Genomic DNA, 14,271 nt, shown 5'->3' with positions numbered 1-14,271 from the left:
CTCTCCACCTGACCTCTTTGAAAAGCCCAACTCCACTCCCCTGAGCCCTAAGAACAATGCGGCCTGGGACACCTTTCCCCCACTCAGTGAACAAGACCTCAAAAAGATTCTCCTGAATATCAACCCTTCCAACCACTTCAGTGACCCGTTACCCCCATCCATTTTCAAGGAAATCAAGAATGCACTCATCCCTACCTGGACAAGGATTGTAAATGCGTCTCTTTCACAAAGCACAATCCCAGATTGCCTAAAAGCAGCTCAAGTATCCCCTATACTAAAAAAAACTAACGCTGATAGGACAGATCTCAATAATTTCCGACCTATCTCCAACATCCCCACCCTTGCGAAACTCCTTGAAAAATGCGTTCAAACCCAACTCTGTGCTCACATTGAGAACTACCAGCTCTTAGACCAGCATCAATCCGGCTTTCGGACGGGGCACAGCACTGAATCGGCCCTTATTCATGTTATGGATGACATTCTAAAGATTCTCTATCAAAACAAATCCTGCCTCCTGATCCTCCTTGACCTTTCCTCTGGTTTTGACACGGTCAATCATGATAACCTCCTAGCCATTCTGCAAAACAGGATGGGTTTTGGTGATCAGGTGCTACAGTGGTTCTCGTCCTTCCTCCATCACAGATCGCAAAGAGTCCAGGCAAATCACTCTCTCTCCCAGCCCTCGTCTGTTCTCATGGGTGTCCCCCAAGGATCTGCTTTATCTCCTATCCTCTTCAACCTTTTCTTGGAACCATTAGCTAACTCACTTAACTCCATGGATATTCATTTCCACATGTATGCCGACGACACGCAACTCTATTTGAAAATCTCATCCTCGGAAAACATCATATCACTCAACACCACCCTAACGTATGCTCAAAACTGGTTAACTGAGAACCATCTCCTGCTCAACACCTCAAAAACAGAATTCCTGCTAGTCTCCCCTCAGAATTACCCCCCCAATCTTGACCTCTGGCTGAGCCACCTCACTGCTTTCAACTGCACTCCGTTCATCGTAGACTCAGCCAAATCTCTAGGAGTCACCATGGACAAGAATCTGAATATGAAAAATCATATCAGCAATACATGTAAAGGAGAAAACTTGATATGACACTCAGAAATATCAAACCTTTCCTTCCACTTAAGGATTTCAAGCAGGTGGTTCAAGCGCTTGTCCTACCGAGGCTTGATTACGGTAGTGCTACCCTCTGTGGCCTGCCCAAATACACCCTGGCTCCGCTAAGGACTTCACTGAATGCTGCTGCTAGACTGGTTTCAGGCACCAAACGCAATGAGCGCATATCGCCAGTCCTAAAAACTCTAAATTGGCTCCCCTACGAAGCACGAATCCAGCTAAAAATTGCCACTATGACGCACAAAGCTATCCATTTCAAGACGCACAGGTGCCTGGCACAAAAACTTGAACTATCTTGTGGTGTAAGAGCCTCTAGAAGCGCCACTACCTTACTCTTAAACCACCTATCCTTAACAAAAAGAGAACCTGTCACAGAGCCTTCTGTGGCGCGGCTCCAAAGATATGGAACTCTTCCTCCAGAAATACGCAGAATTTCCAGAACGGTGTTCAAACTGGAAGTCAAAAGATTCCTGATGAATAAACTCCATCAGTAATTGGGCTAGCCCCTTGGCCCCCATTGTCATTGTTCCTACTTCCACTGTTTCGATATTTACTAATACTTTTTTTTATATATATATACTGTGTCCCTCTGTCACTACACTGTATTTTGTTTAACATAACTTCCATTTGAATTTTCGTGCACCTTATGATCATTTTGTTTTTAACTTGTTGTTGTTTACATTATTATCCTTCTAGTTCTGGTTTGATTGTAAAGCGCTCTGATATCCCTTGGGATCTTGTTCGCGCTATATAAAACTTTATAAATAAATAACATAAATAAACACCGGGATAGGAACAACAGATATACAGTTGGCCAACCGAATGGAGGAGGGGCCATTGCGCGCTGGGCCAGGAGGAAGCGTGGACGTGTTGATGGCCAAACCAGAAGGCTCACTTAGTGAAATCACCTGGGAGGGAACGAAGCAACCAAAGGAGGGACAATTGTAACCGATGCACCAGTCAAAAGGCAGCATTCATGAGTGGTACAACAAAAAATGAATGACAGTCGTTGGGCGTGCTTTAAGCCCATAATGTATATTACAGCATGTCTTGCAGACAGCACATGTGTGCTGCTTAGGCCCGACCTAAAAATGACGAAAAAATGAAGTAATACTATTCCAAAATGTGCTGTATTGTGATGCATAATTTGCCTTTTCTTGATGCATAATTTACTCAACCCTGCAGCATAATTTGGCCCTCTCCTGCAACATAATTGCATTGGTCCTGCTATATATGAGAGGATAGAGAGCAGACATGGATACTTTCTAAGTGACCAAAAAAGATTAGTCAAAGTTAGGAAGAAAGCCAGAATTAGAGTTACCTAGAGATCGGGGAGTGGACAGAACAAAAGAATGATCCACTGTGTAAAAAGCAAAGGACAGACACATATTGATCAATATGGAAGACTGTTTGTGTGAAGGGTGGAGAAAGAATAAGAAAATACAGAGGACCTTTGTTTTGGTGGAGCGACCTAGACAAAAACCAGATTGAACAGAACATGGCTGTGATCGTGTAGAAAAACGAAAAGTGGGAAGTGGCTTTTGCCAGAAACGCTTAAAGTGTAGACCAGGAGTCTGGAAAGCACGACAACTGGGAGGAGCAGAAGTATCAAGGAAAGACATATATGTGCAATACATTGAAGAAGAGACTTTGTCAGATGAAAGAGAATAGAACACAAAAATAGGTGGAAAGACCGAGAAAGAACACAGTATTAAGGCTAGAGAAATATGCCGAAAGTCAGTAGGGGTAGGAGAAACTGTAGCAGGAGAGCAAAAGGAGGATGAAGAGGTAATGCGTCGGAGTACTACTTCGAGTAAGCTTTGAGTCAGCCCATTGCTTTTCTTTGGTTGTATTTGTAAATCTCATTTGCTGCTTCTTAGTCAATGGTCTTCCTTCTTCTTGACTCTGTCCTGGAGCATAGTTTCTTTACCATTTTTTAATTGGATGACTTGGCCCTTCCACCGTTAAAATTAAGGAACTTTTTTTTCCTGTATGCACTCCATTCAAGTGAACATGTTGCTTTCTCTCCCGTGTTAATTCTATCTCTGCGTCCCTGCCTTAACTGCCCCACAATGTCTGTTGCCCCCGTCCTTCCCTGCTGATTTGCTCCCACCCCATATCATCTGTTGCTCCCCAGAACCTCAATATATATCATTATAATTTTTCTGGTTGGACAGTAAAGCTTGCAGGGCAATGTCCACCACAGCATCATGATGCATAGATGAGCATGTGTAAGGACATGTGTAGGGATATATTATCAAGCTACGGCCGGCCATTTTAGATTTTTCTTTCTTCAACATTGGCCAGGCCAAAATGTTGGCTAACCGCTTCAAAAACAACTATTGGCTTTGCCAATGGTTGTTTTTCGTTAATGTGGCGGTGTTAGAATCTCTTCTTGATATGAGCGTGATGCTGAATGTAAACTCTAACTGGTACTGTTCTTTTATAATACCTCTTTGGAGTATCCAGAATTTGCCTCATGCTATTTTGCTTGTGAAGTGACAGTATTGGACAACCCTGTAACAAAGAATAGTGACCAGGGAATGTGGCCAGTTATATATCCCTCCCTTTATAACAGCCTATCCTCTTATTTCTGAGGTGTATGATTTTAGTAGACTGTCTTGTGACTTGATTTCCTGGCAGTCATCTTTGATTCGGCCAGTCATCTTTGGTTCAGCATATAGGTGTTTTTCTGTTAGCCTTTCTCTGTTGTGTCTCTTTTCACCGTTATCTCCAGTCATAGTCTGCACAAATTGGCTTGTCCCATTTCTTCCCCCCCATGCCGATCTTTTAGCGCGTGTAGGAAGCTGGATCTTTAGATGATATTGCCACTTAGTGGTTTACAGTGTCCAGAGTCCAGGGGTTCCCCAAAAGTGTACAAGGTTCAATGTTAAAACCCAAAGTGCTCTGTTAGTGGTAGTCTAGGCGAGCAGCCTTAGGCCTAACACAGAGGAGTGTAAGATATTTATCGCACAACATTGACCAATAATGGATACGCGACTCAAGAAGGAGATCCAGACCAATTTTAGGAAAATATACTTTGTATTTTATTTTAAGACCAAGATCTTCCCAATAAGGTAAGTACGTTTTTAAATAAAAATACTTTTCACTTTTAAAAATCGACACACAAACTTTTCGGAACAGCTCATTGTTATCCAATGGGGAAAACAATATTGCGGTTAAACAGGTAAGAAATGCACTTACTATTCCAGTCTTTGGGACCATAGGTCAGCAAGGGTCAGGTGAGTACCAAAACTACACCACCAGGGGTGGCTGGGTGCAGAGGACAAAATCTGAGGTCGGCTCAATGCTTTTCATTGGAGACTGGGGGTGCCTAGAGCCACACTGCTTGTAGGTAAGTGGATCTGTTGAAGGCAAAAAGATTTGGGGGTTAGGACCAGCACAGGGGGTGCCACAAAGCAGCACCAAACATACACCACCAGCGGCACAGGGGAGGGTGCGGGTGTAGGATTAAATTTGTGTTGGGCACCCGATGCTTTTCGATGGAGTTTCTTGTTTTGACAAACAGGCTGCAGGCGTGGCACAAAAGGTTGCAGAAGGGAAACCAACGACAGAAGACGTAAGTAGAGATGTAGAGGTACCCGCTGTTCAGCTCACCACACCCAAGGGCTTCTGGTGCAGGGGTGCCTTTCGACATCTGAGTCTTTTTACCGGACCTGGTTGTGGTCAGGGGGAGCCTCTGGATTTGCACTGTAGGCACTGCCGTAGAACTCAGGAGAGGTCAGCCAACACAAGATCAGGATTGCTGGGGAGACTGCACTGCACAAGTGAGCCACTCAGACTCGGGCCGGGGACGTCTGGTGCAGAGTGGGCAGGAGATGCGAATCTACCTGGATGAGGGGGTCTTTGGAGTAGACTTCTTTTGGACAGGTCCCCTGCCACATGATATTGGAGTCGTTCGAAGGGAGCAGTCATCCCAGTATTTTCAGAAGTCGCTGGCTTCAACACAGTTCGCAAAAGCTTGAGACAGGCCGGTAGGGCTGGGGCCCCCCCTTTGTAATGCGACCCCCAGAGGCTGGGGTTCGCATTACAAAGGCGGCAGGTCTTTGAAGCTTCACCCTTCAAACACTGGCCCATCCTGGGGGATGATGTGGGACACCTCTGCCTAGGCTGAGCGTTGTTTCTGGTCCCAGAGGTTCCTAGGGTACCAGACACAAGTCTGGTGGGGGCTGCCTGCCTGCAGCGGGTCAGAGACCACACCAGGGTTGGCAGGTTTTCAGGGGGCACCTCTAAGGTGCCCTCTGAGTACATAGTACAATAAATCCCACACTGGCATCCACGTGAATTTAGTGAGAGGAGTAGTTTGGTACCAAGCACTCCTTTATTCAGTGAAGCTGTCATGGTGCTGTTAAAATTGAGTTGTCAAGGATCCAGCCCATGTACTCTCTATGGCTTCACTGGCACTTACAATATGAAGGAATCAACCCTAATATTGTAGGAGCATATCTGCTCGTGGAGATCTATCCTCACCTGTGGTATATCGCTTTCTTTCTTGGGCTGTGAGGCCTGCCAGAGGGGTGACCTACCTATAGCTTCAGACAGTGCTAACTAGATTGGCACCCATGCAGGGTACCATGTCGACTTTGTGGTTTTTTTTCCTCTCACAGAGGCATACAGGCTACAAGGACAGTGGCATGGTCCCAGTGAGAGGGGGTCCCAGGAGACTCTTCAGCTCCCAAGCCATAGTTACCCAGGGTACCTCTTATTATGGACTTGTAGGGAGCAGAAGTACCAATTGGGGCTATATGTTTATAGGGAAGAAGCCCTGGCACAGGGGACCTGGATGGCAGGGACCCTGTGCGCTACAATTGAAACCACATCAAAACTAGGCAAACAGTGGGGGCTAACCATGCAAAAAGAGGCACTTTCTCACACCGCAGTAACTTTTCTCTTGGACTGGTCCTCAACATCCTCCCTTTTGCTGATTTGGATAATACATTCAGATCTTATATTTCCTTGCCATTTCTTTCTTGTTTAAATAAAATCCGATGATTGCTCCCTGTGTGTATACCTATTCCCAGAAAGAGGTGTCTTCCTTTGGCACAATGCTTGCAGTAGCTTTTGCTTAGGTACTATTGTCTGATACGGTTTAACATAGCTCAACGGCTAAAACAAGGTTGTGGAACAAGGGTCCTAAAACCATGTGTAGTGCAGTAAAAGTTGAGCTTTTTAGGAAATGGCAGTAGGTGGATCCTTAAATGAGAGCAAACCAAACCTGAAATCTCTGGAGTTTGTCGGGGTGCATGCATCTGAAGCAAAGCACATGCCCAAGCTGGCCTTTAGAATATCTTTGTCAGGAGAAAAGAGACTGGACAAATTTACTATGATTGAACTGACAGAACGAGCTGTCAGTTACTAGTTTTTTTTTAATTATTTTTTGTGTGACTTGCACCTTTTATTGCTTGTTTGTGAGACCGTTTATGGGTGGAGAAGAGAAGTGCTTAAACATAATTGCCTTAACCCCTTTTACTCTTAGCTCGGGCGCTGGAGCTGTTCCTGGATTCCCTCCTTACCAAGGCCTGCCAGGTGACGCAAACCCGGAATGCTAAAACCATGACAACATCACACCTGTGAGTTACCTTGTAGCTGTTATTGCCCAGTGTAAGTTGAAGAAACCCCTCCCTGAGTTTCCAGGATAAAGCATGATCTGGCTTTGAATGCAGATTTCACTTACCTGGAGCTTTCAGCCACCAGGACTAGAGAAAGAGTTGCAGTTCTTGTATTAATTCTACAAATAAAACCTGTGCTTAGCAGGCTTGAACTCTACAATGCTGACTGTGGTAGGCCCGCTACAACAGGTGTTTATGCTTGATCTATAGAAGTAGCTAGGCAAGCACAGGTCTAAACATTCTATATTAAAGTGTAGACTGAAATAAGAATGTGAGTGCCAAATGATATGGACTGGGTAGAAATAACACAAATGGTCTGTTCCTAGGAGGCACACGGGTCGAATCTCACTGCCTGTCTTCCTCTTACAGAAAGCAGTGCATAGAACTGGAGCAGCAGTTTGATTTTCTCAAAGACCTTGTGGCCACCGTGCCAGACATGCAGGGGGATGCTGAAGACAATCACACAGAGGGTGAGAAGATTTCTCGAAGGTGAGTGTTCGTCCAGGCTCTTGATGCAGAATGCAATGCAGCATGTAATTTACCCATGACGTTTCGGTTCTGAAGTGAAACCAGGCTTGTATTAGAAAGCAAAATTAAATTTGTCCAAAATGCATATTTCAGTCATACTTAAACAGGTATTCATTTATGTAGTATTAAGTAGGCAGCTCGTCTCAGGTAGCTATAAATGGATTTTTTTAAATGAAATAAGCAATAAAACTTTGCTGCAATCCTAAAAAACTTGGATGCCTACTGAGAGGTACAGCTGATGATATCCTACTTAATGAAAAAGTAAACCTTTTATGATTGCCCCGCAAGCAAATCAATTAAAGGTACTTTTTGATTTAGGATTATTAGTGAAAATCTGACCTCTGGTTCCTTATTAAGTTCTATTACATTGCTAAAAACACGGCCAGTCCTAAATTTTTGCCTGGATTACATGAAAGGATCCTGGCTAGTGCTCCATAACCTCCTTCAAGGACCATATTCTATGTCCCCCATTTTTAGAATTCTTCTAAAGAACCCTACCTAGTTTGGAATTTCCTCCAGTTCAGACTTTAGGTCGAGCATTCAAAACCTCTTGTATATACTTCAATATATACTTCTCTTGTGAGCTTCAAGACATCCCTCCTGCTTTTCATTTGTTTGTTTCAGTGTCTTTTGGAAAATCCTTGCTTACTAGTGGTTAATCCTTCCTCTTTGTCCCTCCTTTTAGTTGTTGCGTTTACTCCCATGGAGCAGGGACCAATTTCTATATCCTTACGCTCTGGTTGTGTTCTGTTTGTTTGAGGATTTATTTTTGTAATTTTATTTTTATTTCCTGCTCGTGTTGAAGCTCGCCTGTGTTCAGCTTTGGTGCATAGCTGATTGCATCTTAATAGAGTATTCCTCTTTCCATCATCTCACATCTTGCTACGTTCCCACCCCCACCTACCACCCACATAGCTCTAACGCAGCATTTTCCTTAATCAGGTGGCGTCCGCTTCATGGCAAAAGGCTTCATGTTTAAGTATGGCGGCTGCATGCCTTTTATCAGCATGGCTCCCTCTTCACGGCCGCCACGCTTCATGTTTCATAAAGCATGGCAGCTGTGAAGCGGACACCGTGTTTCAACCGGAGGCCCATGCACATTCTTGCATTGTAGTTATTCATATGGCATAGTAGTCCCATCAAATAGTAACAAATTGAACATAGCTTTGATGTGCTTCTTTGCTAGAGGCTGCCGACAAGTTTGCTTGTCGGTGTTGATAGTTTTGTCCTTCCTTCATATCAATGGTTGGTGGTACTGCCGGACTTGGCTGGGTCTTGCTTCCTGTTCATTCTTGCCAGTCTATCAAAATGATTTAAGAAACTAGGGAAAATCTTCCAGCAATCTTTAATTGGCAAAGTAATACATGAGCTCTATATGTACTTGAAGTCAGTGAAACAGCCTGTACTGGAATGATGCAGAATATGACTTCCAAAAATTGTGTGTAAAGTAAATGATACTGTTTTTTCTGAACCCATCATGCTTGCTTTATTTAAAACATCAAAGCTACCTTCAATTTGTTACTATTTGATGGGATTTTTACTAATAATCCACATTTACGAAAGACTGATATTATTTCGTTACCATGGTCGGACCACAAAGCTGTGGTATTTAATCTTAATACTTCCCGAGCGCCACCCGCAAAAACCAGTTAAAAAAAGAAAACTGGAGAAAAGAGCGTGGAACAAGTAGTGGCCGAGGATTTGCGTGACATACTTAATAACCAGGTGAGCAAGGTCACATCAGGATGTTCTATGGTACTCAGAATGATCAGAAAAATCAGGGCATACCTATCTGAGGGGTGTCTCCGTACGGTGGTGACTGCACTTATATTATCGCGTCTTGACTATTGTAACAGTCTTTATGTCAATATGCAATTGCAACATCAAAATAGGTTGCAGGTTATTCAAAATGCCGCTGCCAGACTTCTGACCCGGACTCCCAGGACTGTGTCAGTCAAAGGAGATTTGAAGAAACTGCACTGGCTTCCTATCCACTTGAGAGCTCGTTTCAAAGCCTTGTGCATAGTGTTTAGACCTTGAACGGGACAGGTCCCGAGTATTTAAAAAACAATTTTTTCTGGTATACTCCCTTTAGAATGCTCAGATCAACCGGGGCTAAGCTAGTGAAAACACCTTGCATCAAAAAGGTAAACTGGGGAGGTAGGAGTTTTGTTCATGGTGCGTCAAAGATCTGGAACTAACTCCCTTTTATGTTGAGAAATGCCTCTGACTTCAGCTTTTTTAGGAAAAATCTTAAAACATGGTTCTTCTCTCAGTTTTAGTTTCTTTCAGCGTAGGTTATCAGTGCTCAGCGCCAGGACACCGTAAGGTAATCGTGCGCTCTATAAACTTCAATAACATAAGACCATAATTACGCAGCCCGCAAATTGAGATAAGGCTACATGTTCCTACAGTTGCTGGCTAGAAACAGCAGGGAACAAGCTTGCTCCTATAAAAAAGTTCTATCCCACTAGAAGGCAACCCTCCGCTCCTTGATACACACAGGAACTCGGGGAAAAGAAATTGAGTTGTGAACATCTGGAGAGAAGATGGAGAACGGAGTACAAGGATAGCGACAAGGCGGAATATAAACGCGGTTTCGCCATATATAAACAGCAGATCCATCAGGCTAAGCTTCTATTTTATTCCCTGAAGATCAATAAAGCTATTAACTCTAGTCACCAGTCTGGCCAATCCAGTGGCTATTACAATTACACATAGTCAGGCACTCTGCGAAACTCTGGCCAGTTTCTTTTATGCGAAATTGAAAACCATCTTTTCCGCTTTCACCAATGTAATTCCAAAAACCATGATGGACCAAGCAGATAACCTGTATCTAGATAAGAAAGGGTCATTGGACAATTTTGCTCAGCTTACTACTACAGAAACTGCTAACCTCCTGATGCAGGTGAAATCTGGCTTCCCTTCGGATCCATGTCTGATAGCGATTTTAAAGTTAGCAGCAGAGCCTGTCGTACGAGTCTTGACACCCATTTTCAATGCCATGTATAGAGAAGGCTATTACCCATTGGACTGGAAAAAAAACCTCAATTCTGCCCTTATTAAAGAAATCGAACCTCGACATTAATGAGCCTAATAATTTCAGACCAATATCCAGACTTCCGATACCGGCAAATTGTTGAGAGACCTATAAATACGCAGCTTAGCCAATTTCTGGAATTCACACAAGCTCTCGACCAAACGCAGGAGGAGGCCACAGTACTGAAGCGGCACTTTTGAAATCCACCGAAGAGGTTTGGACTATTTTAGATCAAGGGGGCAAGGCAGCGCTGATTATGCTAGATCTCTCTGCAGCATTCGACGCGGTCCATCACGATTTGTTGATGGACCGGTTGCAGGAGATTGGTATTCGGGGGGGCAGCAGGGAGACTCTTAGGATCGTTCCTGTTGAACCGGAGTCAGCAGGTGGCGCCGGGGAAATTTTTATCAGACCCTTTTTCATTGCCATGTGAGGTCCCGCAGAGGTCCTCACTGAGTCCGACATTATTTAATATATATGTATCCTCGCTGGCGCCTCATATTCGGTCATTTGGGTTTAATTTGACTACGTATGTGGATGATACGCAAATTGTGGTGTCTCTTCTTCCATCTGAGGCAAAAGGCACGGCCCACCGTTCTAAAGAGTGTATGAACGCCGTAGGGTTTTGGATGGCCCAAAACTGCCTTAAAATAAACTCTAGCAAGATGGAGGTGTTATGTTTTGGCAATGATCCTATTTTCGGACACCGGAATGGTGGCCAGAAACGGTGCCCCCAATCCCCCCCCCCCCCCCCCCCCCCCAGCCAGGAAGATTAAAAACCCTGGTGTGTGGGTGGACCAGAAGCTCAATTTTAAAGACCAGATAAATGCAGTGACCTCGGCCACATCTTTTGTGCTCAGGTCCTTTAAGAAAATTCTGTCATCTTTACCCACAGAATGCATGCCGAAAAACAGTTCTCACCTCGCTCACCATGTCGAGGCTGAACTACTGCAATAGTCTGTATTTTAACATTCAGGAAGGATTATTGCAGAGATTGCAGCTCCTGCAGAATGCTGCTGCCAGACTGATGTTGGGCATTCCAAAATACGCCCCAATAGCGAAAGAGATGCGTAAACTGCACTGGCTGCCAGTTAGGATGCGTTACCGGTTCAAGGCGTTGTCTTGTTCATAAGGCACTTTACGGAGCAGGACCGGCCTACCTAAAAGAGCGGCTCTACTGGTACACTCCAAATAGACCATTACGTTCATCTGATGCCAAACTGGTCTATGTGCGGTTTGTAAAAAAAAAAGCCACTTTGGGTGGCAAAAGCTTTGTAGTCAATGCAGCTAGAGCCTGGAATCAGCTTCCTCTGCATTTGAGAGGTATGTCGAACCTCCTGGCTTTTCGAAAAGCCTTAAAAACTTGGTTGTTTGCGGACTAGCATGACTTTGGTCTCATTCCTTAAGGAAGTCTCACATAGCGCCAGGACACCTACGGGTAACAGAGCGCTCAATAAATGATATAACCTAATACAGTGCCATATGAGTAACTGCATAGTGATGACATCCATGGGCTTCCGGTAGTATCGTGATTTGAAGCAAATGCAGACGGACAGACTGTTTGCGAAACATGTATTATTTTGGTAATTAAAGATGGCTGGGCGATTTTTGCCTAGTTTCCAAAATTGTTTCGTAAAACAGCCTGTCTGCATTTGCTACGCAGCCATTCAAAGGCAGCCAACAAGTTTGCCTGTCTGCATTGATAGTCTTTGCTTTCCTTCATTTTGATGGTTGGTGGTGCTGCCAAACTAAGCTGGGTTTTGTTTCCTGTTCGTTCTTCCCTGTCTATCGGCGGCCGTAAGACAATACTATCACAGCAGCTGCTTGTAGAGAGACTCCAAGGTATAGCCCAAGGATTTAAAGGTGATCAGTGTAATGTTGACCCTGGCATGTTGATTTGTGGAGGGGCGATCCTGTACAGTTGCAAATTCTTCAACTGGGTCTTGCTTTTAAATTACAGTTCATAGTCTATAAGAGACTTGTAATTTCACGTCCCTGTGTTGTAACTACATTTATAATGGCCTTGCTACCCTCTGACAAGGCATTGACGCTCCTTACAGCGATTAGCATGCTACTCCGGCCTGGAACCCAAGGTTAGTGGACTGATTTAGTAGTATTAATTGTTTGCGCTGAAGGAAAGCTGTCTTTGCATTTACTTCAGATTCTTTGTTGCTAATTAATTGCAGGTAGGTGTGCTCATTAGTAAGTCAATTTGAAACAAACTGATGGGTAAAAGGTGACTTTTGTTACCTTTTTAGGTCTCGCATGCGCTGCTCAGAGAGACATTTAGTATACGGGTTTCCAAAGTGCTGCCACAGCCGGCCTAGCGCTTGCGTTCACGCGAGCATGCATGTGCGCAGCCGCCTCCCTGCCAGCGCGATCACTGCTGCACGCGCGCACCACTCGCGTGATTACCACAGAGCGCGTCTGATCACTTTCACGCCCTTCCCCTCCCCCGCCGCGCTGCTTTCACTTTCGCGCACGGCCAAGCATGCCGTAATTATGGGAGTCCTTTCAGCACTGTTCGCGGCCAATGCTTGTTTTTTAAGTGAAACACTTCCCCCAACTCTCCATTGATGGGCACCGTTGCAGCTCTAGGGTGCATTCACCAGCTCCTTCCAAGCTGTAGCCAATATTTTCAATCACTACTTTTACATGCCCTTCATTTCATTGTAAACTTAAGAGAAATTAATCTGTCCTTCACTTGAGCTGTCGCGCACTCCATTCAAACACACTGCAGCTGCCTCACTTATGGGGAGAGTTTTATTTTTCTAGTGTCGGGCATAAGCACTGAGCAATGATCAGCTATGTTAGTTGTATGATGCCCAAATGCTAACTGCAGACTGTTTAACACATGTAGCATGCTTTAAATTAAGAGAAAATAACAAGAACCCTTCATTTATTTGGGTAATTGTATTGCTGTCCAGACAGGAGCGCAACAAAAGTCCCTGCAGCCTCTGTGACGTACCTGGGGCGTGCCCCAACCGTTCTGCGGCCCCATTCAGAGCACGGCCCATTGAGATCAGTGCGATGTGGGAGAGTCAGAGACCCTATATCGCATTCTGTAGGGGCGGGTGCATCATTTCAAATTTGAAAAAAACATAGGTTTCACACATGTTATAGTTAGGAATTAGCATTTAAAAAACCTTGCAAATTCAGTGAAAAAACCATAGGTTTCACACACGTTATAGTTAGGAATTAGCATTTAAAAAACCTTGCAAATTCAGTGAAAAAACCATAGGTTTCACACACGTTATAGTTAGCTGGACATTTCACTCGTAAAAAACCAATGAAATTTCCCCGTTATAGTTAGTTAAGCTAACTATAACTCGCGCGCCCGCAATGCACTGCTGATGACGTCACATATTACATCACTCATGACATGGTCAGTGACATCACTCATGACATCACTGATGACATATGTGATTCCCATATTTTTTTTTTTTGATTATTTTATGATTTTTTTATTATAAATTCTTATATTAAATGTGTTTTTTTTTTTAAAACAAACAAGTTTTTTAAAAACTTTTTATTCTCTTAAAACACTGTTTTTTTTCAAAAAAATCTGCAATATTTCAAGTTTTCTCTTTTTTTATTTTACCAAACAGGTAAGATATATTAGTATGAAAATATATATATATTTTTTTTTTTAGTGCGCGTACGGTTTACGCAATTTGCGTAGCCGCGCGTACTGCGTGTGGGGCGCGTAGGCGTGTACGCTACACGCGCACGTTACGCGGAAGTGTTGGGGAGTGACTGTTATGCGCATGCGCGCGAGCGCGTGTCTTTTTTACGCGCATGCGTACTTTTGCTGTAAGCGCACCGTAAGCGCACCGTAAGCGTAACGTACGCGGACGGTGGGTCATGTGATCATGAAACACAACTTTTGATTGGTTGAAACTACTTTCAGTTCTAGAACTCTCCTACACCACACCCAT

General features: G+C 44.0%; 1 protein-coding gene across 3 annotated transcripts in view; it reads left to right on the top strand.

Annotated features, from left to right (window-relative positions):
• DRAP1 (DR1 associated protein 1) overlaps positions 1 to 14,271 on the top strand; it is a 463,081-nt gene that overhangs the window by 264,774 nt on the left and 184,036 nt on the right. For all 3 annotated transcript variants that reach the window (XM_085625886.1, XM_085625884.1, XM_085625885.1), the window contains 2 exons: positions 6,633 to 6,726; positions 7,135 to 7,254. In XM_085625886.1, coding sequence (XP_085482012.1) covers positions 6,633 to 6,726; positions 7,135 to 7,254 — 214 coding nt within the window. The remainder of the gene's footprint in view (positions 1 to 6,632; positions 6,727 to 7,134; positions 7,255 to 14,271) is intronic.

The sequence above is a fragment of the Triturus cristatus genome, chromosome 9, assembly GCF_964204655.1.
Source record: "Triturus cristatus chromosome 9, aTriCri1.1, whole genome shotgun sequence".
Taxonomy (NCBI): Eukaryota; Metazoa; Chordata; class Amphibia; order Caudata; family Salamandridae; genus Triturus; species Triturus cristatus.
Note: the sequence above shows the minus strand (reverse complement) of the source record. Positions and strands in the feature narration are given on the sequence as shown.